Here is a 24,755-nt window from a genome sequence, read left to right as displayed (position 1 = left end):
CCAAACTAGAACAGAAGGCAAAACACTCAGAAATCAAGATAACACAAGACAAATTAACTAAGCTTAGAAAGGAACTCAAATTACTTCTGGAAGCCAAATTTAATAAGAAATGTCTCTTTCTCAAACACGCAGTCTATGCCCAGGGCAACAGAGGCAGCAAGTTCACTTCATCCCTTATCAAAAAAGCCCACTCCCGGAACATTATTAAATCCATTAAAACCCAAGAAGGACACCAGCTTACCTCCACAGCAGAAATAGCTCTGGAATTTCAAAAGTTCTATTCCCGCCTCTATAACCTCCGCGATCCACTTACCTCGTTGACTAAAGCTAACGTTACATCCCAGATTGACTCCTTCCTAAAAGACCTAAACTTATCCAAAATACCCAATGACGTAGCGTCTGGCCTCTTGTCCCCCGTAACCACTCAGGAAGAAGAGGACTAACTTTTAAATTCCTTTTTTGTATCTGTTTTCTCTCAGAAAGTAGATGGAACATCAACTGATCTTCCCTATGCCATTGGGTGAATAAAATATTACAGGCTATCTATAAGCAGAGAGAGGGTGAGGTAACACTTAGCTAACTTAAATGAATTCAAGTCTCTAGGTCCCAATGAATTACATCCTAGGATGCTAAAGGAAGCAGTGAAAGTAATTGTTGAACCACTCACCATAATCTTTGAAAATTTCTGAAGAACAATAGAAGTCCCAGAAGATTAGAAGAGGGCAAATGTTGTCCCTATCTTCAAAAAAGGGAAGAAGGTGGATCCAGGAAACTACAGGCCTGTGAGCCTGACTTCTAATCCCGGGAAAGAGCTTTAAACAAACGAATCTAATTTCCTTTTATGACAGAATTACCAACTGGGTTGATTAGGAAAATATACTATATCTGGACTTTAGTAAAACATTTGACAAAGTATTTCATACCATATTTATTGAAAAAATGAGCAAATATGGGATTGACAAGGCAACTGTTAGGTAGATTCACAACTGGCTAAGTGATCGTACTCAAAGAGTGGTCAGAAAAAGACATAGACAAACTGGAGCAAGTTCAGAGAAGAGTTACCAAGATGGCGAGCGGTCTGCAAATCATGTGCTATGTGGAGCAGTTAAAGGATCTGGGAATGTTTAGCTTGCAGAAAATAAGGCTGAGAGGAGACTTAACCCTTTGCAATCAAATTTTGGATTCAGGGTTTCCTAGAGGGCTTTCTCTTTCTGCCATTTTTCAATGCTTCCATCTGCTGACTAGAGCCAGTACTGCAGTATGTAACATTCCTGAGAGGCCCCCGACAATAAAGCGGCCAGTAATATGCAGTAAGAATACCATGCCGGACATCTTCCAACAAAAGTGCTGTACAGTCTTCCATCAGAATGTTGGAAGACGTCAGACAGTGGATTGGAAAGGGTCTGCAAATTTTTAAAGGGCTGTCACAGTGTAGAGGGATCTACACTATTCTCATTTGCACAAGGAAAGACTAGAAACAATGGGATGAAACTGAAAGGGAGAATACACAAATTAGATATTGGAAAAAACTTTCTCACAGTGGGGGTGATTAATGAGTGGAACAGGTTACCATAGGAGGGGGTGAGCTCTCCTTCAATGGAAGTGTTCAAACAAAGGCTGGACAAATATCTTTCTGGGATGATTTAGTGAATCCTGCAATGAGCAGGGGATCAGACCAGATGACCCTGAAGGTCCCTTCTAACTCTGCCATTCTATGATGGGACTGATAGCTGATAGAAAAAAAAACATCTTTGGATGAAGCTGCTGTCTGGCTGATATTTAGTGTCATTCTCTCACCAGTTCTTGGTGCAGTTATTATACATGTTGTCAGGTATAATGCTGTATCCGGTCTGGTGTGTGATGTATGGGGAGAAAAGCATCGTCTCTTACCTGAACATTTCACTCCAATCAGATCTACTGAAGGATGTAGACCATCATATATATACTGTTTACACTGTGAGATGGAAAACGGTTCACTCATACATTGTATGTGCATTTTCCTCCTGTAAACATCCATAAATATCTTCCCTCTGGTCGCACGATGTTGTACATTTGTGGTTTCACATCCAAGCTCTCTACAAACCACATTAGCAATGATTTCTCCCGGGCTAGTGTAAAAATTCACTCCCCACCATTCTTCTTGATATTTTACTTCCATTAATCCTTCACATTCAGTGTCTCCTCCAGAAAGTCTCACTGGAGCTGTGAAAATAAACAGAAATAAATATAAAAATCCATGAAAATGAGTAAATACTAATATAACAGCACTCATCTCACCATGACATTCCCTCTCCATATACCCATTAAGCACAGTGCACATCTTAGAGAAGTGACCACTGCTTGGGGGTCCTTCTCTATGGCCCAGAATAAAAAGGGGCACATGGTGGATCTGGTAAGTTCTGCATCACATGGGTAGCAATTCATCAGAATCCCCAGACGTGGCTCCGGAGATCACAGCTGATTGCTGTAGACTAGAAAAGCTTGAGCCAACTTCTTGTTGTAACAAAAGTCTTCATGAGAAAATCACTAAGAGCAGCGACCAATAATAATATCTCTTATTACACCCCACATACCAGGAATATCATCTACAACAGAGGTCCCCAACTCCAGTCCTCAGGGACCACCAAGAGGTCATGTTTTCAGGATTTCCTCAGTGTTGCACAGGTGATGTAATTATTGTCAGTGCCTCAGACATTGCCACAGGTGTTCTTACTATAGGATATCCTGAAAACATGACCTGTTGATGGTCCCTGAGGACTGGAGTTGGGGACCTCTGATCTACAACATCAAGTCACAATTTTTTATTAGTATTTCGTGAGCCATAGCTAGGGGTGGAACATACAGAGAGAAATAAAGTGGAAAGATTTGCATTTCTTCCATATTTTGGACCCACTCCTGGTTTTGGCTTACAAAATACTGATTATTAATATAGGCAAGTGAATAAAGGTGATATTCCTATGCAACTTCCGTCGGAATGTGTTTAGGATTGAACTTGCATAGGAAAATGACCCATTATTGTCAATGAAATAATTTACATGAGCAATTTTTTGCTCGCAACGACACTGTGAGTTCAAAAAATCGAAGCATGTCCTATTTGTGCGTGATTCCGAAAATTGCACATTCTTCCCTAAGGCCACTTTCACATGGCTGAGAAAATTGCATGAGATCCCCCTCACCCTCGCTGTCTCTCTGCCTCTCTCCTCCACTCCGACGTTTGCAATGGGGGGGTGGAGTGGGGGCGGGACGGGTGCAGAGCTAAGCTCTGCTTTGTTCCGCCCACTCCCATTTCTAGCTATGGACAAGGGGTGAGAGCTTAGCTCCACCCCGTCCCATAAACTGCCATTGCAAACAGCCAGAGGAGAGGAGAGAGGCGGTGAGGGGGAGGGAAGGGGGGCACTGCTCAGATCGAAGTGTATATCGTCTGGCCGTGAAAACGCCAGCTGCTATACGCTCGTGTAAATAAGCCCTTATATAGACATCAAACCACTGTTGAAGTGTGTACACATTTTTTGGGACACAGAACTGTATTGTATATATGTAATAACATGAGCAGAATAAGGGCTTCTGCACACTGGCATTTGGTTCAGCTGAACATTTCCCTATCTATGTTCCATTTGAGGGGAAGAAATGGAAATAAAAGTTAAATTAAACATTTCCGTCTTGTTCTCAACTGATTTAAATGGGTTTTATGAAAAAAACATATATTTCTGTATTTTTCCATTTAAGGCTGGATTCAGACGAGCGTATATCGGCTCGGTTTTCACGGCGAGCCGATATACGTCATCCTCATCTGCAGGGGGGGAGGTTGAAAGAGCCAGGAGCAGGAACTGAGCTCCCGCCCCCTCTCTGCCTCCTCTCCGCCCCTCTGCACTATTTGCAATGGGGAGAGGTGGGGCGGGGCGGGGCTAAGTCTCAGAACTTAGACCCGCCCCCGCCCCGCCTCCTTTCATTGCAAATAGTGCAGGGGGGTGGAGAGGAGGCAGAGAGGGGACGGGAGCTCAGTTCCTGCTCCTGGCTCTTCCATCCTCGCCCCCTGCACATGAGGACGATGTATATCGGCTCGGCGTGAGCGATTTCCGTGCGTTTTTCGCGGCGTTTTTTGCCGCGTTTTCGCGGCGTTTTCACGGCGTTTCCATTAATTTCCATTGACTTTCATGGGTGCATTAGGAGAAAAATAAGGACACATATGCAACTGACAGTTCCTATGTTAAAAAACGCCACGCATCGCAACGCAAAACGCCAGTGGGTGGGAGTACATTCAATTCTAATGGCACTGGAGAAAAAACGCAAAACGCAGAGAAACGCAAATTGCCAGTGGGTGGGCGCCCTAAGGGTGACTACCCACTACAGTTTTTTTTCACTGCGAAATTTGCAGCGTTTTTTTTTCTGCAAGGGTCTATGGAATTTGCAATGTTAAAATCGCGATCACGCAAAATCGCTATTTACCGCGAAATCGTGAGGGCTGCCTCTGATTGGCTCAGGGGCAGCTCTCAGCTGTCCCTGCGCTGAGCCAATCAGAGGCAGCCCTCACTCACCCATTCATGAATTCATGAATGGGTGTGAGTGAGGGATGCCTCTGATTGGTCAGGCTGTGACCAATCAGAGGCATCTCATTCAGCAGGCGGGGATTTTAAATCCCCGGCTGCTGAATACTGCTCACAGCTGTTCAGAGCAGTTCAGGAGAACTGCAGCCTGCCGCGCTGAACTCCGTCTGCCGGGACCAGGTAAGTATATATATATTTTTTATTTTTACTCATTTCTGGATGAATTGCAGGGAAGGGCTTATATATTTAACCCCTTCCCGACAATTCATCCCGCGATCGCCGGCAGCCCATTGCTTTCAATGGAGTCGGCTGTATTGCCGGCTCCATTGAATTCAATGGGCTAACATCGTTCTTCTCTGCCACAGCTGTTACAGCTGTGGCAGAGGAGAACGATCTTTACGCTGACAGTGGGGGGGGGGGGTCTCACTCTTGCCGCTATTGTGGCTTAATAGTGGGACCTGGGAACTTGAGATGCAGCCCAAAATGTAGCTCCTCGCCTGCCCTATTCGTTTCTGTGTCGTTTCCATCACTTTCTTGTGTTTTGCAGATTTTCACAAATGAAAACCTTAGCGAGCATCAGCGATATACAAAAATGCTCGAGTCACCCATTGACTTCAATGGGGTTCGTTACTCGAAACGAACTCTCGAGCATCACTGAAAGTTCGACTCGAGTAACGAGCACCCGAGCATTTTGGTGCTCGCTCATCTCTAGTAGTCACCCTAACTCTATTCCATTTCCATTCCATTTTTTAAACAGAACAAATAGCACAATCAGCTAACACTAGTGAAAACCCGACTGATATATGCTTTTGTAAATAAGCCCTCAAGGCCAGAATCACACGGATGCGTAGAAAAATTTGCAGCATGCTCTACTTTCCTGCGCATCTGTGAACCAAAAATGCCAATAGAGGTCAATGAGGGATGCAAAAACATGCATACAATAAGCTAGGAAATGTGTGATATGCTGTGTAATTCTGCTGGAAAAAGAACGTTTGTAACATGTGCAAATGTTCTCATACATAAATCTATGCTTAATGAAGCAATTCATGACAGAGCAATAAAGATTTTTCTTGTTTTTTAAACACCCTTAGGCCTTAGTCACACGGGCGTTTTTTCACGCGATTTGCGGATCGTATGACGGATGCGCATCCGCAAATCGCGTGACCGGTGCGCGCAAGTCGCCCGCAAATCGCCCGAAAATCTGCTCCTAGCCGCGTTTCATTAGAAACGGGCCGGAGCTGTCCAGCGCATTGCATTCAATGGAGACGGCAATAGAGCCGGCTCCATTTAAAGCAATGCGCTGCGGGCGAGCCCGGGATGAATTGTCGGGAAGGGCTTAAATATATAAGCCCTTCCCTGCAATTCATCCTAAAATGTGTAAAAATAAAAAATATATATATATTCACCTTCTCCCGGCAGCCGGAGCTCCGCGCGGCCGTCCTGCAGTGGGTGTAAAGGGGGTGTGAGTCAGACCTGCCCCCTGATTGGCTCAGTGCTGAGCCAATCAGAGGCATGTCTCACTCACACCTATTCATGAATTCATGAATGGATGTGAGTCAGACCTGCCCCTGATTGACTCAGTGCTGAGAGGCAGCAGTCACTCATCCATTCATGAATTCATGAATGGGTGTGTGAGTGAAACCTGCCTCTGATTGGTCAGGGCTGTGACCAATCAGAGGCAGATCATTCAGCAGGCGGGGATTTTAAAGCCCCGCCGACTGAATAGTGCCGAGAAGCAGTTCAGGAGAACTGACAGTGGCCGCGGCTGGACTCTGGCTGCAGCGGAAAGGTGAGTATACAATTTTTTTTTATATTTTAACACATTTTAGGATGAATTGCAGGGAAGGGCTTATATATTTAAGCCCTTCCTGACAATTCACCCCGCGCACGCCGGCAGCCCATTGCTTTCAATGGAGCGGCTGTATTGCCGACTCCATTGAATTCAATGGGCAAACATCGTTCTTCTCTGTCACAGCTGTTACAGCTGTGGCAGAGAAGAATGATTTGTCTTCTATATGTTCTCAATGGGGTCGGCGCTGCTGCCGCCGGCCCCATTGAGCGCATATAGAGAAGAGAACAGGAATCGCAGATCGCAGATAGGTGCGTTCTGCGATTTCTGTTCTATAATTTATCGGACGAGCACATAAAAAGCGCTCATGTGTCTGATACCATTGCAAAGCAATGGTTTTATAAAATCGCCGGACGCATGCGCATGCGCAAATCGCGGCAAAAAATGCCCGTCTGACTAAGGCCTTAGAGGGGTTGTCTCGCGCCGAAACAGGTTTTTTTTTTCCATAGGCCCCCCGTTCGGCGCAGGACAACCCCAATGGAAGTGTTAAAAAAAAAAAAAATTATTACTTACCCGAATCCCTGCTCTGCGACCTCTTCCTTCTTCTTACTTCTTCCTTCACCAAGATGGCCGCCGGGATCTTCACCCACGATGCACCGCGGGTCTTCTCCCATGGTGCACCGTGGGCTCTGTGCGGTCCATTGCCGATTCCAGCCTCCTGATTGGCTGGAATCGGCACACGTGACGGGGCGGAGCTACGCAATGCCGCATAGAAGGGGGCGGAGCCAGAACGGCGCTCGTGCCTGGACCGAGCTGAAGGGGAGAAGACCGCACAGCGCAAGCGCGTCTAAAAAAGGAAGAAGACATCAGAATTAGATGGATCCATGGCGATGGGGACGCTAGCAACGGAGCAGGTAAGTGAATAACTTCTGTATGGCTCATATTTAATGCACGATATACATTACAAGGTGGCCGACTAACTTGGTCGCGGCTGCCTCCCATTCATATGATTTTCGGATGTGATGTGGCCATGATGGGGGCAGCTGAAAATCACATTCCCCGTGTGAAGGAGTGCTAAGAAAAAGACAACCGATCTCTTTTTTTTTTTTTTTAAATAATTTTTTATTAAAGTTTTACATTACAAAACAAACAGGGTATCATAGGCAGTCAACATCTCTACAATATACGAATGCGATCTTCCACTTAAGTCGTAGGAAAGAAATACAAAAGGTTACTTGCGTACAATTTGGAATATGTAATTTGCAGGGTTGCCTGCCTATCAAGTAATCAACATGGGGACGGGGTAAATAAAAAGGAAAAGGAAAAAATCACAGATAAAAATTGAGGGGGGATGGATGGGTAGGGGGAGACCGGGGGGGGGGGGGAGTCAGGTGGCCGGAGGAGAAAAAGAAGGGGATGCCTCAATGAGAGAAAATGTCCAAGAGCCTCAAACTACGCCATTGATTCCAGATCCTAGGGATTCTGTCTTGGGTGCCATTATTCCAGCTCGATAACTCCTCGAGATTAAAAAGTCTATCCACTTTCTCCTTCCATTGTTTCAAGGAGGGGGGTGCATCACATCGCCAGTGCAGGGGGATCAGTGCCTTTGCTGAGTCAATAAGAAAGGCCATCAATTTATCTCTTCGGGGATGAAACGTCGAGGTAGGTTTCCATAGAAAGAATACCTCAGGTGAGAGTGAGAAACTTGGCTTAATTCTCCTCAGAATTTCCTCCACACCCCTCCAGAAGGGCTTCAAATTTGTGCAATTCCACCATAAGTGGAGATAGGACCCCACCTCTCTATTGCATCTCCAACATCTGTCTTGTGGTGCTAATTTGTAAGCGTGGAGCCACTGCGGGGTCTTATACCACCTGACAAGAAGTTTGTAGCGAGATTCTCGGGTCGCGATGCAAGGAGAGGTTCCTAATATTGAGTTGATATCATCTTGAGATAGGGAGACGCCCAACTCTTTTTCCCAGGAGACAATAAAAGATGGTTTTGTGATGGTCTGTGATTAGAGATGAGCGAACGTACTCGTCCGAGCTTGATGCTCGTTCGAGTATTAGGGTACTCGAGATGCTCGTTACTCGAGACAAGCACTACGCGGTGTTCGAGTCACTTCCATTTTCTACCCTGAGAAATTTGCGCCCTTTTCTGGCCAATAGAAACACAGGGAAGGCATTACAACTTCCTCCTGTGAAGTTCCAGCCCTATCCCACCCCCCTGCAGTGAGTGGCTGGCGAGATCAAGTGACCCCCGAGTATTTAAATCTGCCCCGCCCGCGGCTCGCCACAGATGCACGCTGAGAGACATTAGGGAAAGTGCCGTCCTGCTGTGGCTGGTATAGGTAGAGTGTTAGGCTGTTACATTCGTCTTCAAGAACCCCAACGGTCCTTCTTAGGGCCACATCTGACCGTGTGCAGTACTGTTGAGGCTGCTTTTAGCAGTTTTGCACAATTTTTTTTTTTTGTATATCGGGCATGCAGACCATAGCGTCTTCAGTCTGCAGTCGTTTTACAGAATATAGGGGCAGTACTGCTGAGGCAGGGACAGTGGTACAGGGAAAGAGATATACAGGCTATATAGGCAGTGGGCTTTTTCAAAAAAATTGTAAAAAAAAATCTTTGGGCTGCCTGTGACTGTGTTCAGTTTACTGCGTGTCTGCTGGGGGTAGTAGTCGCTCATTATTACCCAGCTAGGTGTTACTGCAGCCTTGCGCATAATTTTTTCTGGCTGCACTGTGCTTTCAATAACCACAGTCATCCTCCAACAGGGAAATCCATATACAGGCTATATAGGCAGTGGGCTTTTTCCCAAAAATTGGTAAAAAAATACTATATTTGGGCTGCCTGTGATCGTCTTCAGTTTACTGCATGTGTGCTGGGGGTAGTAGTCGCTCATTAATAGCCAGCCTTGCGCATAATTTTTTCTGGCTGCACTGTGCTTTTCAATAACCACAGTCATCCTCCAACAGGGAAATCCATATACAGGCTATATCACAGGCAGTGGGCTTTTCCCCAAAAATTGTTAAAAAATACTATATTTGGGCTGCCTGTGGCCGTCTTCAGTTTACTGCGTGTGTGCTGGGGGTAGTAGTCGCTCATTATTACCCAGCTAAGCCTGTGACCGTCTACAGTTTACTTCGTGTTTGCTGGGGGTAGTAGTCGCTCATTAATACCCAGCCTTGGGCATAATTTTTTCTGGCTGCACTGTGCTTTCAATAATCACAGTCATCCTCCAACAGGGAAATCCATATACAGGCTATATAGGCAGTGGGCTTTTTCCCAAAAATTGGGAAAAAAAATACTATATTTGGGCTGCCTGTGACCGTCTTCAGTTTACTGCGTGTGTGCTGGGCGTAGTAGTCGCTCATTATTACCCAGCTAAGCGTTACAGCAGGCTTGCGCATAATTGTTTCCTGGCTCTGCTGTGTCCGTTACATGATCGCCGGCATCCCGCCAGAGTGAAAGAGTATACATATATACGCTGCATACGGTGTCTGTCTGTTTTTTCACCTCACCATTTTAAAAAATTGAAGCAAAATACTTAAGGCCTACCACTGGCCTTTGGCCACTTGACTGGTTCTGCCCTGTGAATCCCAGTAGCTCAGTCATACGCACCTAGGTCTGACTACAGGCTTGCGCATAATTGTTTCCTGGCTCTGCTGTGTCTGTTACATGATCGCCGTCATCCCGCCAGAGGGAAAGAGTATACATATATACGCTGCATAAGGTGTCTGTCTGGTTTTTCACCTCACCATTTTAAAAAATTGAAGCAAAATACTTAAGGCCTACCACTGGCCTTTGGCCACTTGACTGGTTCTGCCCTGTGAATCCCAGTAGCTCAGTCATACGCACCTAGGTCTGACTACAGGTTTGCGCATAATTGTTTCCTGGCTCTGCTGTGCGTTCCGTAAGCGAAGTCAGCATCCAACCACAGGCCAATAAGCGGCACATTTAATTACAGCGTTCTGTTTCTGCTCTACTCGTAATACACCATGCTAGGGGTAGGGGTAGGCCTAGAGGACACGGAGGCCCAAGTCAGGGTGTGGGCACAGGCCGAGCTCCTGGTCCAGGTGTATCACAGCCGTCTGCTGCGGGATTAGGAGAGAGGCAAGTTTCTGGGGTCCCCAGATTCATCTCACAATTAATGGGTCCACGTGGTAGACCTTTATTAGAAACTGAGCAGTGTGAGCAGGTCCTGTCGTGGATGGCAGAAAGTGCATCCAGCAAACTATTCACCGTCACCACCCAGTCTTCTACGTCGTCCACTGCTGCATCCCTGAATCCTCTCGCTGCTGCTCCTCCCTTTTCCCAGCCTCCTCCCTCCCAGCAAATGACACATTCAGAACAGCAGGCATGCTCCCAGGAACTGTTCTCGGGTCCGGGCCTTGAGTGCGAAAAAATAGATCCTCTATCACCTGAGGAGTTTCTCATGACCGATGCCCAACTTTTGGAAAGTTCCCGGGATCCGGGTGAGGAGACTGGGGACTTCCGGCAACTGTCTCAAGAACTTTCAGTGGGTGAGGAGGACGATGACGATGAGACACAGTTGTCTATCAGTGAGGTAGTAGTAAGGGCAGTAAGCCCGAGGGAGGAGCGCACAGAGGATTCGGAGGAAGAGCAGCTGGACGATGAGGTGACTGACCCCACCTGGTTTCCCAAGCCTACTGAGGGCAGGTCTTCTGATGGGGAGGCAAGTGCGGCAGCGGTGCAGGTTGGAAGAGGCAGTGCGGTGGCCAGGGGTAGAGGCAGGGCCAGATCGAATAATCCACCAACTGTTTCCCAAAGCGCCCCCTCGCGCCATGCCACACTGCAGAGGCCGAGGTGCTCAAAGGTGTGGCAGTTTTTCACTGAGAGTGCAGATGACCGACGAACTGTGGTGTGCAAGGTTTGTCGTGCCAAGATCAGCCGGGGAGCCACCACCACCAGCCTCACCACCACCAGCATGCGCAGGCATATGATGGCCAAGCACCCCACAAGGTGGGACAAAGGCCGTTCACCGCCTCCAGTTTGCACCACTGCCTCTCCCCCTGTGCCCCAACCTGCCACTGAGATCCAACCCCCCTCTCAGGATACAGGCACGCCCGTCTCCTGGCCTGCACCCAAACGCTCACCTCCGCTGTCCTCGGCCCCATCCAGCAATGTCTCTCAGCGCAGCGTCCAGCCGTCGCTAGTGCAACTGTTTTAGCGCAAGCACAAGTACGCCGCCATGCACCCACACGCTCAAGCGTTAAACGTGCACATAGCCAAATTGATCAGCCTGGAGATGCTGCCGTATAGGCTTGTGGAAACGGAGTCTTTCAAAACATGATGGCGGCGGCGGCCCCGCTCTACTCGGTTCTCATCGCCACTACTTTTCCCGATGTGCCGTCCCAGCCCTGCACGACCACGTCTCCTGCAACATTGTACGCGCCCTCACCAACGCGGTTACTGGCAAGGTCCACTTAACAACGGACACATGGACAAGCACAGGCGGGCAGGGGCACTATATCTCCCTGACGGCACATTGGGTGAATTTAGTGGAGGCTGGGACCGAGTCAGAGCCTGGGACCGCTCACGTCCTACCCACCCCCAGAATTGCGGGCGCCAGCTCGGTGATGGTATCTGCTTCCTCCACTAAACCACCCTCCTCCTCTTCCTCCTCCAACGCAATCTCTGTCTCGCAATCAAGATGTGTCAGCAGCAGCACGTCGTCAGCAATCGGTGTCACGCGGCATGGCAGCACAGCGGTGGGCAAGCGTCAGCAGGCCGTGCTGAAACTACTCAGCTTAGGAGAGAAGAGGCACACGGCCCACGAACTGCTGCAGGGTCTGACAGGGCAGACCGACTGCTGGCTTTCGCCGCTGAGCCTCCAACCGGGCATGGTCGTGTGTGACAACAGCCGTAACCTGGTGGTGACTCTGAAAAGCGGTTTCTGAAAAGCTACCCATGCTTGTCAGACTTGCTCGGAAAGGTGCGCCGGCTCAGCGCACATTTCCGCAAGTCCACCACGGGCGCTGCCACCCTGCGGACCCTGCAACATCGGTTTAATCTGCCAGTGCACCGACTGCTGTGCGACGTGCCCACACGGTGGAACTCTACGCTCCACATGTTGGCCAGGCTCTATGAGCAGCGTAGAGCTATAGTGGAATACCAACTCCAATATGGGCGGCGTAGTGGGAGTCAGCCTCCTCAGTTCTTTACAGAAGAGTGGGCCTGGTTGGCAGACATCTGCCAGGTCCTTGGAAACTTTGAGGAGCCTACCCAGATGGTGAGCGGCGATGCTGCAATCATTAGCGTTACCATTGCTCTGCTATGCCTCTTGAGAAGCTCCCTGCAAAGCATAAAGGCAGACGCTTTGCGCTCGGGAACGGGGAAGACAGTATGTCGCTGGATAGTCAGAGCACCCTCATGTCTATATCTCAGCGCGTTTTAGAGGAGCAGGAGGGGGAGGAGCATGAGGAGGAGGGGGAAGAGACAGCTTGGCCCACTGCTGAGGGTACCCATGCTGCTTGCCTGTCATCCTTTCAGCGTGTATGGCCAGAGGAGGAGGAAGAGGAGGAGGAGGATCCTGAAAGTAATCTTCCTAGTGAGGACAGCCATGTGTTGCATACAGGTACCCTGGCACACATGGCTGACTTCATGTTAGGATGCCTTTCTCGCGACCCTCACGTTACACGCATTCTGGCCACTACGGATTACTGGGTGTACACACTGCTTGACCCACGGTATAAGGAGAACCTTTCCACTCTCATACCCGAAGAGGAAAGGGGTTCGAGAGTGATGCTATACCACAGGACCCTGGTGTACAAACTGATGGTAAAATTCCCATCAGACAGCGGTAGTGGCAGAAGGCGCAGTTCCGAGGGCAAGGTAGCAGGGGAGGCGCGGAGATCAGGCAGCATGTACAGCGCAGGCAGGGGAACACTCTCCAAGGCCTTTGCCAGCTTTATGGCTCCCCAGCAAGACTGTGTCACCGCTCCCCAGTCAAGGCTGAGTCGGCGGGAGCACTGTAAAAGGATGGTGACGGAGTATGTAGCCAATCGCACGACTGTCCTCCGTGACGCCTCTGCTCCCTACAACTACTAGGTATCGAAGCTAGACACGTGGCCTGAACTCGCGCTGTCAGCCCTGGAGGTGCTTGCTTGTCCTGCGGCTAGCGTCTTGTCAGAGACAGTGTTTAGTGCGGCTGGGGGAATCATCACGGATAAGCGTACCCGCCTGTCAACTGACAGTGCCGACAGGCTTACACTCATAAAGATGAACAAAGCCTGGATTGCCCCAGACTTCTCTTCTCCACCAGCGGACAGCAGCAGTACCTAAACAATACGTAGGCTGCACCCGCGGATGGAAGCATCGTTCTCTATCACCATAAAAAACGGGGAACTTTTAGCTTCATCATTCTGTGCATTATATTCATCCTCCTCCTCCTGCTCCTCCTGCTCCTCCTCCTGAAACCTCACGTAATCACGCCGAACGGGCAATGTTTCTTAGGCCCACAAGGCTCAGTCATATTACTTTTGTAAGCAATGTTTTTACGTTTCAATTCTCATTAAAGCGTTGAAACTTGCACCTGAACCAATTTTTATTTTAACTGGGCTGCCTCCAGGTCTAGTTAAAAATTAAGCCACATAAACCAATGCGATAATGGGTTTCACCTGCCCTCTTGGTTGGGCATGGGCAATTTTTCTGAGGTACATTAGTACTGTTGGTACACCAATTTTTGGGGGCCATCGCCTACAGTGTAATCCTAGTAATTTTTATGGGCTTCGCCTGCACTCATGGTACAGCAAGGTGTGTGGGATTGGCCTACACTTTTGCTACATAAAAGTAACTGGGGCCTTGTCTATACTGCAACTACTGAAATGTGAAAGGGACTATCTCCCTAAACTGCTGCAACGGGAATGTTACTGTGGCCTGTCTTGACTGCTACTACTAAAATGGAACTAAGACTGTGCTCCCCCTATACTGCTGCTTCGGAATTGTTACTGGGGCCTGTCTTGACTGCTACTACTACTGAAATGGAACTAATACTGTGCTCCCCCTATACTGCTGCTAGTGATATGTTACTGGGGCCTGTCTCTAATGCTACCGCTGAAATGTTACTAATTTTGGGCTCTGCCTATACCGCTGCTAATGCTATGTCACTGGGGTGTGGAAATGGAGGCTTCCCAAAGACATGATGGCGGCGAGGCCATTTCCCACCAACGCGGTTACTGTTAATGTGCATATAACCACGGACACGTGGAGAGGACACATAGTGCCTCAAAAACATCCCCCTCCTCCTCCAGCAATGAAAACATTCTTGGCAAATACCTTTGCACTGGTCCGTCTGGAGGCAGTCGAAGAATTTCACCTTTAACGACACAAGAAAGCCGAAGCCCACCTGCATTTAATCTGACGTTACCTCAGCTGTGCTGGGCACTGCAATGGGATTTGTTTATGTACCGCCGGTGGGTTCCAGGGAGCCACCCATGCTTTGGGTCCACACTGACTTCACATTAGGGAGTTGTACCTGCCTGTGTCTACTTATAAAAAAACCCCAGTCTGACTGGGGCATGCAGTGTGGGCCGAAGCCCACCTGCGTTTAATCTGCCGTTACCTCAGCCGTGCTGGGCAATGCAATGGGATTTATTTATGTAACGCCGGTGGCTTCCTGGGACCCACCCATGCTGTCGGTCCACACAGAGTTGTACCTGCCTGTGCCTACTTATAAAGAACCCCAGTCTGACTGGGGCATGCAGTGTGGGCCGAAGCCCACCTGCATTTAATCTAATGTTAGCTCTGCTGAGCAGGGCACTGCAATGGGATTTGTTAATGTACCGCCGGTGGGTTCCAGGGAGCCACCCATGCTGTGGGTGCACACGGAATTCCCATTGCGGAGTTGTACCTGCCTGTGACTATTTATAAAAAACCCCGGTCTGACTGGGGCATGCAGTGTGGGCCGAAGCCTACCTGTATTTAATCTGACGTTAGCTCTACTATCCGGGGCACTGCATTGGGACAAACTACAGGAGCAATACAGCGCTAATGAGACGTGCACAGCTACGCTAGCATTGGAGTCCGCAGTAGGCCCGCGATTGCTGAGGGTTTGTGCAGAGGCCTATGTCCTGGGTGCAGTGAAAGTCCGCTTCCTGCCTAGGATTGCTGAAGATGTGGGTCGAGGCCTATGTCGTGGGTGCGGTGCAAGTCTGCCATGTTTGGCCGCTCAGATCAATTTTTTGTTCATGTCTTGGGTTTCCTAGGACCCACCTATGCTGTTGGTGCAAACTTAGTTCCCATTGCGGTGTTTGACCTGTCTGGCACAAAGGCACTGACTGACTTAGGTAGGGGGCAGAGCGCTGACGGCTTTCCCCTTGCACTGTGGATTGAACTATGCGACACCTTGACAGAATGAATACTGTGTGGCACATGGATTCCCCATTGCTATGCCCATGTTTGCAGCTCCTGACGAAAGTGGCACAGGATTGGAGTTCTAATTGCTTCTGTACAGCATTGTGGGCTATCGCTCCGCCCCTTTTAAAGAGGGTCGCTGCCTGGCCCTGCCAACCCTCTGCAGTGTGTGCCTCCGGTTCCTCCTCATGGCAGACGCACTTATAAATAGACATGAGGGTGGAGTGGCTATGAGGCCAGCGTGTGGCATGAGGGCAGCTGAATGCTGCGCAGGGACACTTTGGTGTGCGCTGTGGACACTGGGTCGTGTGGGGGGGGGGGGTTGGGCAGCATGTAACCCAGGAGAAGTGGCAGCGGAGTGTCATACAGGCGGTGATTGTGCTTTGTTGGAGGTAGTGTGGTGCTTATCTAAGGTATGCCTTGCTAATGAGGGTTTTTCAGAAGTAAAAATTGTTGGGGGGGGGGGAGCATACTCTTGCCGCTATTGTGGCTTAATAGTGGGACCATAGAACTTGAGATGCAGCCCAACATGTAGGCCCTCGCCTGCCCTATCCGTTTCTGTGTCGTTCCCATCACTTTCTTGAATTTCCCAGATTTTCACAAATGAAAATCTTAGCGAGCATCGGCGATATACAAAAATGCTCGAGTCGCCCATTGACTTCAATGGGGTTCGTTACTCGAAACGAACCCTCGAGCATCGCGGGAAGTTCGACTCGAGTAACGAGCACCCGAGCATTTTGGTGCTCGCTCATCTCTATTTATGAATTAAATTTACTGTGCTGGATCCATATTATCCCTTCTCTGGTATAAATGGGAGAAGCACAGGTGTTACATGCAGCATGCTCATTCCTTGTAGCCACCCTTCGGTATATACACCATTCCTGATCCCACGTCAAAGGGCTATTGCTCTGGCTCTATCACTGCAACAGCTATGCTTCATTTAAAAGTGTCAGAGTAGGCATGTTGGTAGCACTGATAGAACTGGAGCTACCCCAACTTGAGTTAAAACAAGCTCAGTTTATCCAAAACTATAATGTCCTTTTTCTGTAGAACAAGCTCTGTTCAGGGTGAACTGTAAGGTGGTTAAAAAAAATTCTGGTAGTTTGAAAGAAAAAGCAGCACAAATGTTTTAAAATAGGAAAGAAAGCAGTATTCAACTCTAAATTAGCCTGGAAATCCTGCAGAGATACTCCAGTGTTCCCTGCAGTTGATTTATAAAATCCACAGCTTTTTTGATGTTATATGAATTAGAATGTTACAAAGAAGTATCACATACCTTTACATTTAATAACAGCAGGAACTTGTTTGGTGCAGTTTCCTTCTCTGTCCTGTCTTGAACAGTCATATAGCCTGGACTCATTACCAACACAATGGAATTGCTCACTCCATATTGGTCCAGGTCTTCTAAAGGTCCATGATGTTTGCACTGCTTCTCCACAGTTGAGCTCTCTACAGAGGACATTGGCTGTTTTTAGCTCTGCATCAATCTCACAAACAGATTCCCAAGTTTCACCATGTTGTACTACTAAATAGCCTGAACACCGATGAGGCCCGTCAAATAATTGGTATTGTATGTGACCTAAAGAATGATAAACCAAAATTCACTGAACTATTTAAAATTAAGGAATATCTAAATAATAGGTTGTGTTATATATAATATACATACATATGTCTCTGCTTCATACATTTCCAAGACTCCAACCTCCCCTCCACTCCCCTTTTTTAAATTTCTAGAATATCAGTATGCATATTTGATTTTCCTGTAATATTAGAATGTCATGAAGCACTCTAGAACTTTGCATTGGTATAAACAAGTATTTTACTATATGATCTGGAACAGAACATTGAAACTGCACTTGTTTGTAAGTTTTACTTATTCATCAATATAACAAGTTTAAATATTTTTTTTTCGTGTGTGAATATATTGTAATGAACGACTTGTCTAATATTGCCCAGAGTTGTATTATTTTGTCGTGAGTGTCACGGCACATAAACTGTTAAGTTTCAGGTTACAATAAGTGTATGTATTTCTTATCTTATTTAAACTATTGAATCTTACATAGAAACTATACCTATGCTGTGTAGTGCCGGAATCAAAGGTCATAAGATAAGGAAAGTCAACAAAAAGTCAGCAATACTAAACTATATTGAGATAAAGACATAGAAAATATGCAGAAATATACTACAATGAGATATCAATTCCCTGACCACAGCTATTTCCTTATCTAGGCGAGCCTTAAGACCTTTAAGACTGTTTTGTCAGCAGATGTCAATAAGCCTTTTGATCAATAATCTTTGTAACCTTTGTAATAATAACCTTTAAATGATAACACACTTTCTCTTTCTGTATAAAAACTTGCAATGTCTTCAAATAAACAGAATTCTCTTGAGTTCTCATGAGAAGCATCTTGCTGTAGCACAAATTACTTTGCGTTGTTTATAGATACTGCTGAAAATCCTCTTATCATGGGCTTCCATATCTACCAATTTGAAACCTGACAACAACGTTAAAAGATCGGTACTAGTGTGGTCCGATAACATGAGCAAATGTAAAAAATATAAATATATATATTTCTAGATTTAGAGTCTGTTGTCAGTAGTCAGTAAACTACAACACAACACGAGAACATTATTATGGAATGCAAGTGCCTCATTCATAAGGTAGAAAACACAAATATTTCTTGATCAGCCTTGTTATCCTAAAAACAACCCCTATGAAGAAGGGCATCAAGTTTCTATCTCAAGCCGTCTATCTGTAACGATGTTGGTTCTTGGATGTGGAACAAGATTCTAGGGGTCTTGAACAAGAGATCATTCGTCCAAGCAACCTATGACAATTTGTTCATTCACTCGGGCAGTTATTTTAAACATACAAATTAAAAAAAAAAAACAACAACAAAAACCTTTAATAGTATTGGTCAGTTGTTCTTTTCTCTGTACTAGTGATTGGGAATGACTGAACGATCGGTGTTTAAAGCTAACATTTAGCAAATGAACTAACAATGATTTTTATGCCTGTATAAAATGAACGATGAATAGAGATGAGCGAACATGTTCGGCCCCGCCCCTTTTTCGCCCGAACACCGAACTTTGCGAACACTTCAGTGTTCGGGCGAAAAAGTTCGGGGGCCGCCGTGGCAGCGCGGGGGGGTGCGGCGGGGAGTGGGGGGGAGAGGGAGAGAGAGAGGGCTCCCCCCTGTTCCCCGCTACTGCCGCCCGCGCCGCCGCGCATCTCCCCGCCCCCCGGCGGCACCCGGACCTTTACGCGCGAACACTGCAGTGTTCGGCAAAGCCGGTGTCCGGGTGCGGATGTGTCCGTAACGGACACGTTCGCTCATCTCTAACGATGAACTAAAAGCAAAACAATTACTGTTTATTGTTTTTCATTGGCTTTGTTTATACTGAACGATAATAGTTTAAATTCTAATGATCCAGGGATTTTTTTTTTATGATTATCATTCCATGTAGATACATTTTAATATTGTTTTGTCTATACAAACAACTTGACCCTCCATAAGATAGCAACAGATGAAGGGTCGTGTGATTAGGATAGTCATGCCGCCTCCTCCATTCAAATGAAATGGAATAATCTTCCAGAGTGCCACCTACGTACTAGAATGATAGCGAACTTATGAGTCCATATCTGACCCTTAAAAAGGATTTGCAATATGACTAGGGATGTATGCTAAACCAGAATATCTATGTACAAAACCCCTGTTTTGGGGTCTACTCCATTGGAACACACTGTGCTAGATTCTCAATGTCCAGAAACTGTACAAGTTCAAAAAGCAGGTGCAGTGTGCTTCAATGGAGGAGGCAATGACATGTCTCATTACATACCCCTTCATTTGTAGCAATTTCTCAGCAAGGGGTTGTTGGTTTTCAAATAGATAAAATAGAAAAGAACTTAGAAATACAGTATATATCAATAGGTTGTATATTTACTTCTTTATCCCACATTTGTTAATTTTAGCTATAAATTGACCAACCCTTTAAACATAGTTACCGATCTCTATGTGTGGTGACTCTCTATGTTATGAACATACTGGACAGAAATGATGAGTCCTGTTTTACCCTAGACCGCATCCCTTATCCAAATAACCTCACATTTTATCAGAAAACTAACTAGTAATCATCAGCAAGATATATCAGATCTACATTATTTGTATACAGCTGAAGACTACTACACTGACAACTGATCAACTGTCTATAATATAGCTTTATTTCTTATTAATAGACATTTTTTTTTTTTGCAAGTCCACTCCACAGATGGAGACCTCTCATGTCTCATGGGAACTCTAACCCTGCATTATCATCGTCATCATCCTGTAATTGTGAAACACTGAGCACATAATAAACTATGTTAAAAGTTTTTTTCTTGTCACCAAATGCAAAAATAAATATTATGGTGGAATGAAACCGTTTGTCACCCTCAAAACATTTTAAACTTTGCCGTGGTGCCCTGCATGTTAGCACATGTTCTCTTTACTATATGTAACTTCAAGGGAGAGGAGAGTATCTATTTTCCATTTTCTAATGTGAGGGTATGACAAGCGTTTTATAGGAGTGTACTAATGCAAGATAAGTATGCAGTTAAACCCGACTTCAGGAAGGTCTACTTAGCACAGAAATAAAAAGCTAGAATTCTTTAAGGAAACTGCAAATTTAGCTAAAAGTTTATAAACCAGATGCTTTCAAAACCTTGATAAAATTAAAAAAGCTCATATGTTATTTAACCCCTTCAGTGGCGAGTTTCTTACCACCCTATCAGACTCACCAAGGCAGGCTTTTTAAATGGGCCAATCATTTTATTTCAACTAATTTTCCAGTCACGTTCCAAGAGCCATAACTTTTTCATTTTTTCATTGACACCGCCTTATGAGAGCTTGTTTTTTGCAGGACAAATTGTACTTTTTAACTGCATAATTTTTGGGGTATATATAATGTATTGTATAGCTTTTGTAAAAAAATTGTAGGGAGATTAGGGGAAAAAAAAGAAATTCTGCCATTTGTTTTTTGAATTTCATTTTTACGGCATTCAGCATGCAGAATAAATATTGTGATAACACTATTCTCTAAGTCAGCCCGATTCCGGCGATACCAAGTTTATACAGTTTTTTTATGTTTTGCTATTTTTGGACATTTAAAACATTTTTTTTCTTAAAGTTTTCCTTTTATGTCGCCACATTCTAAGAGCCCTATGATTTTTTTTTTACATTGCCACAGCTCTAGAAGGCCTTGTTTTTGTGGGGTGAACTCTAGTCTTCATTTGTCTAATTTTTAGGAACATGTAAAATTTTAATTGCTATTTATTGCATTTTTTCTAGGGGCAAGATTAACAAAATCTGTAATACTGGCATGTTTTTTATTTTTATTTTTCACTGCATTCTCTGAGCAGCATAAATAATATATTAAAGTCATTCTAAAGGCCAGTACAATTATGCTAATACCAAATTATAATAGTTTTTTTTCTTTTTTGCTACTTTTTCACAGTTAAAAAAAAGTAACAAAAGTTTAAATCACCCTCCTTTTCTATAATAAAAAATCAAAATCATAAAAGAAAAATACATATTTTGTATTGCCGTGTCTATAAATCCAGTCCAATCTATCAAAGTGCATTATTTACCACACACGTTTCACGTAGTCCAAAAAAAAAAAAAGAACGCCAGAAATGCACTTTTTCAGTCACCCTGTCTCCCAGAAAAAATGCAATAAAAAGCAATCAAAAAGTCGTATGTATTCCGAATTGGTACTAATGTACAGGACATCCTGCAAAAAATGAACTCTCGCTCAACTACGTCGACAGAAAAATTAAAAAGCTATTGCATGCGGAAGATGCAGCAGAAAATAATTTTAAAACATTAAATGTCTTTGAAAAAAAAAAGTTTGGTATCGTAGTAATCGTACCAACCCATAGAATAAAGTTATCATGTCATTTTTGTTGCAGTTTGTGTTCCGTAGAAACAAAACACACTGAAGGATGCTGGAATGTAATTTTTTTTTAAATTTTACTACACTTAGAGTTTTCTAAAAGTTTCTCAGTACATTACATGGTACTTTAAAAAGTACCATTTAAAAATACAACTCATTCCACAAAAAAAGCCCTCATGTAGCGACGTCGATGAATAAATAAAGGAGTTGTGATTTTTTAAAAGGGGGCAGGAAAAAATGAAAAGTGAGAAAAAAAAGTGGGCCGCCTCATTAAGGGGTTAAATAATGTACTACCCTCCTTATCTGGGTCATTATGAATGCAGCGGCACCGCATATGTAATTTTGTTTTTAATTTTTTACAAAGTAAAGGGAGAAAGGTGTTTTTATTTTTATTTTTTTTATAATTTTTTTACTATTTTTTTTACTGTTTTGAAATTTTTGTCCCTTTAGAGGACTTTCACAGAGATCCATCAGGACCTCCTGATCACATTGCGGGGGTCCGATGGTGTTAGCCCTTTACATGCTGCGGTCGCATAGACTGCGGCATGTAAATGGCTAACACAGCAGAGATCAGAGGTTTTCTCCATTCTCTGCTGTGTAAGAGCTGGTGCCTGGCTATCCTCTGACAGCCTAGCACCAGCTCTCCCTGCCACAGAGACCATTGGACGGCTTGTGACAAGCCGATGGTCTCTGTGGCAACCGGTAAGCAAAGCAGTGCAGGAGTCTAAAAAAAGCAGCAGGAGGTTGCTGGCAGATCGGTAATATCTTCCTGCTTCTTTTTTTAAAGTCCTGCACTGTTCTGTGTGGGACTGTGCAGGCAGAGTACAATGCCACAGCTTATGGAATTGTGATCTGCAGGTCCCATAGTGAAACATAGCCTGGAAATCGTCCAGGCTATATCACTATGGGCAGTGGAGCTCGTCCCGGAAAATTTCTGGGCGTCCCACTCAAAGGACGCCCGGAAATAGGCCACTGGTATAGAAAAAAAATTAAAGTTTGCAGATTTTGCATCAGATCTTGGGGGCAAAAACACATGGTCGTATGCTTAATTGTGCTCGTTGTTATGGAGTATAGTTGCACATGGACAGATTTTTTTCTCCCCGGGATGTTCAAACTCCACACCACAGCATGCAAGTTTGAAAACAAAAAACTGTGGGAAGATTGGTCCTGCCAATATTTTCACGGCCATACTATTAACGGGCAAAAATACTACTAATGAAAATAAAACCATTGAAATCAATGGTTTTGTTGCATCCCATTAAGTGGCCATGATTGTCACGGCCCCATGATGGGACTAAATCACATCCATGTGAAGAAGCCATAAGGGTCAATTTTGCCATTGCAAATACACCTCAAAATCCACATATGAGCCATGCAAAGTTTGAAGCAGATGTGTTCCACACAGAATATGCATCCTTGTATGAATGTACCCTAATAACTTCAAAGTATGCCAATTGTGGCAGATTAGCTCGGTAGTGTGCGGGTTTAGCAATATTCATAGACGGAACGCCAGCGGATGCAATCCAAAGCAGGCGTGTCCTGCGTTTATTTTTATAATAGAAACATAAAAAGTCCAGCCTTAGTTTCAGGCAAACAAATAATAGTCCACAATCCAGCGATCAGGCAAACAAATAATATACCACAATCCAGCGATCAGGCCGTCCCGGCCTAATCAGGTCGAACGTAACAGGTGCGGCGCACAGCGGGGCTTCTATGTCCAGCCGGTCACACAGGCTGCCAGGACCCAGCAGCCATCTTAGCTCTCTTCTGTGTCCGTGCACCTTCTATTTATGTGCACACTAGCACTGGCTCAGCCTCAGCACCTGTGCTGATTGAGCTCGCCCACACCCTGGAGTGGAGGAGGTGGAATGGACAGCCCCACTACCAACCTGCCATCCATTAAAAAAAAACAGGCCCGGATATTTTAGATCTCCAGCAACTGCTTGCTGGAGACCACATTACGCTCCTGGTTTCTTATGTCTGAGAGCGAGACATGACCTTCCTCCAGTCCCTTTATGCATAGTACCGGTACCTAGGGGCGACGTAGCGACCATCCACCACTACGCCCCTCACACCTCACACAATGTAACTATATACATATATTACGGATATATAAATGGCACAATATAAATATGTATACGTATTTTAATTTAGCTTATCAAAGATAAGAACATGTAAAACTCTTACCTGAGCATAGCACACCAGCATTTTCTTCATTATCACAGTTATGATCACCAAACGGCTGTGCTGGACAGTCTCGGATGTGTGTCTCATTTCCTCTACATTCTACACCATCCAGCCAGATATCCCCGGTTCCTCTCCCATAGTAGACTCCAGTTGTAGCTTTGACACCATGACCACAGCCCAGCTGCTTACAGACCACATCTGCATCTGCTTTATCCCAGGAGTCATCACAGATCGTCCCCCATCTAGCACCATGATAAATCTCCACTCTGCCCGCACATCGACCAGGACCATCTACCAGTCTCAGCTGATTACTGTCTGAATAAGAAGAAACACATTTACCATGATGGCTATATAATTATATACCACAACAACTAACCACAATATTATCTTGGACTATTACTCCTGAGCAGATCATTTCTATATCCTTTTCCTGCCCCATCCATGTCTTTCTATCAGATTGCAGATTTTGATGCAGAATTCTGCTAATTTCAATTCTGCATCAAAATCCACACATTAGGGGCTTAGTCAGACGGGCGTTTTTAGCCGCAATTTGCGCATGCGTCCGGCGATTTTATAAAACCATTGCTTTGCAATGGTATCGGACACATGAGCGCTTTTTATGCGCTCGTCCGATAAATTATAGAACAGAAATCGCAGATCGCACCTATGTGCGATCTGCGATTCCTGTTCTCTTCTCTATATGCGCTCAATGGGGCCGGCGGCAGCAGCGCCGACTCCATAGAGAACATATAGAATACAAATCATTCTTCTCTGCCACAGCTGTAACAGCTGTGGCAGAGAAGAACGATGTTTGCCGATTGAATTCAATGGAGCCGGCAATACAACCGTCTCCATTGAAAGCAATGGGCTGCCGGCAAGCGCTGGATGAATTGTCGGGAAGGGCTTAAATATATAAGCCCTTCCCTGCA

At 45.5% G+C, this 24,755-nt stretch overlaps 1 protein-coding gene across 1 annotated transcript in view; it reads right to left on the bottom strand.

Moving 5' to 3' along the window:
* The window catches only part of LOC136571866 (scavenger receptor cysteine-rich type 1 protein M130-like), a 116,139-nt gene that overhangs the window by 83,475 nt on the left and 7,909 nt on the right, over positions 1-24,755 (bottom strand). Inside the window, exons 2-4 of the mRNA XM_066572484.1 lie at positions 23,827-24,141; positions 16,985-17,287; positions 1,891-2,202 (exon numbers count right to left, since the gene is read on the bottom strand). Coding sequence (XP_066428581.1) covers positions 1,891-2,202; positions 16,985-17,287; positions 23,827-24,141 — 930 coding nt within the window. The remainder of the gene's footprint in view (positions 1-1,890; positions 2,203-16,984; positions 17,288-23,826; positions 24,142-24,755) is intronic.

This window comes from Eleutherodactylus coqui, chromosome 6 (genome assembly GCF_035609145.1).
Source record: "Eleutherodactylus coqui strain aEleCoq1 chromosome 6, aEleCoq1.hap1, whole genome shotgun sequence".
NCBI classification, from domain to species: Eukaryota; Metazoa; Chordata; class Amphibia; order Anura; family Eleutherodactylidae; genus Eleutherodactylus; species Eleutherodactylus coqui.
Note: the sequence above shows the minus strand (reverse complement) of the source record. Positions and strands in the feature narration are given on the sequence as shown.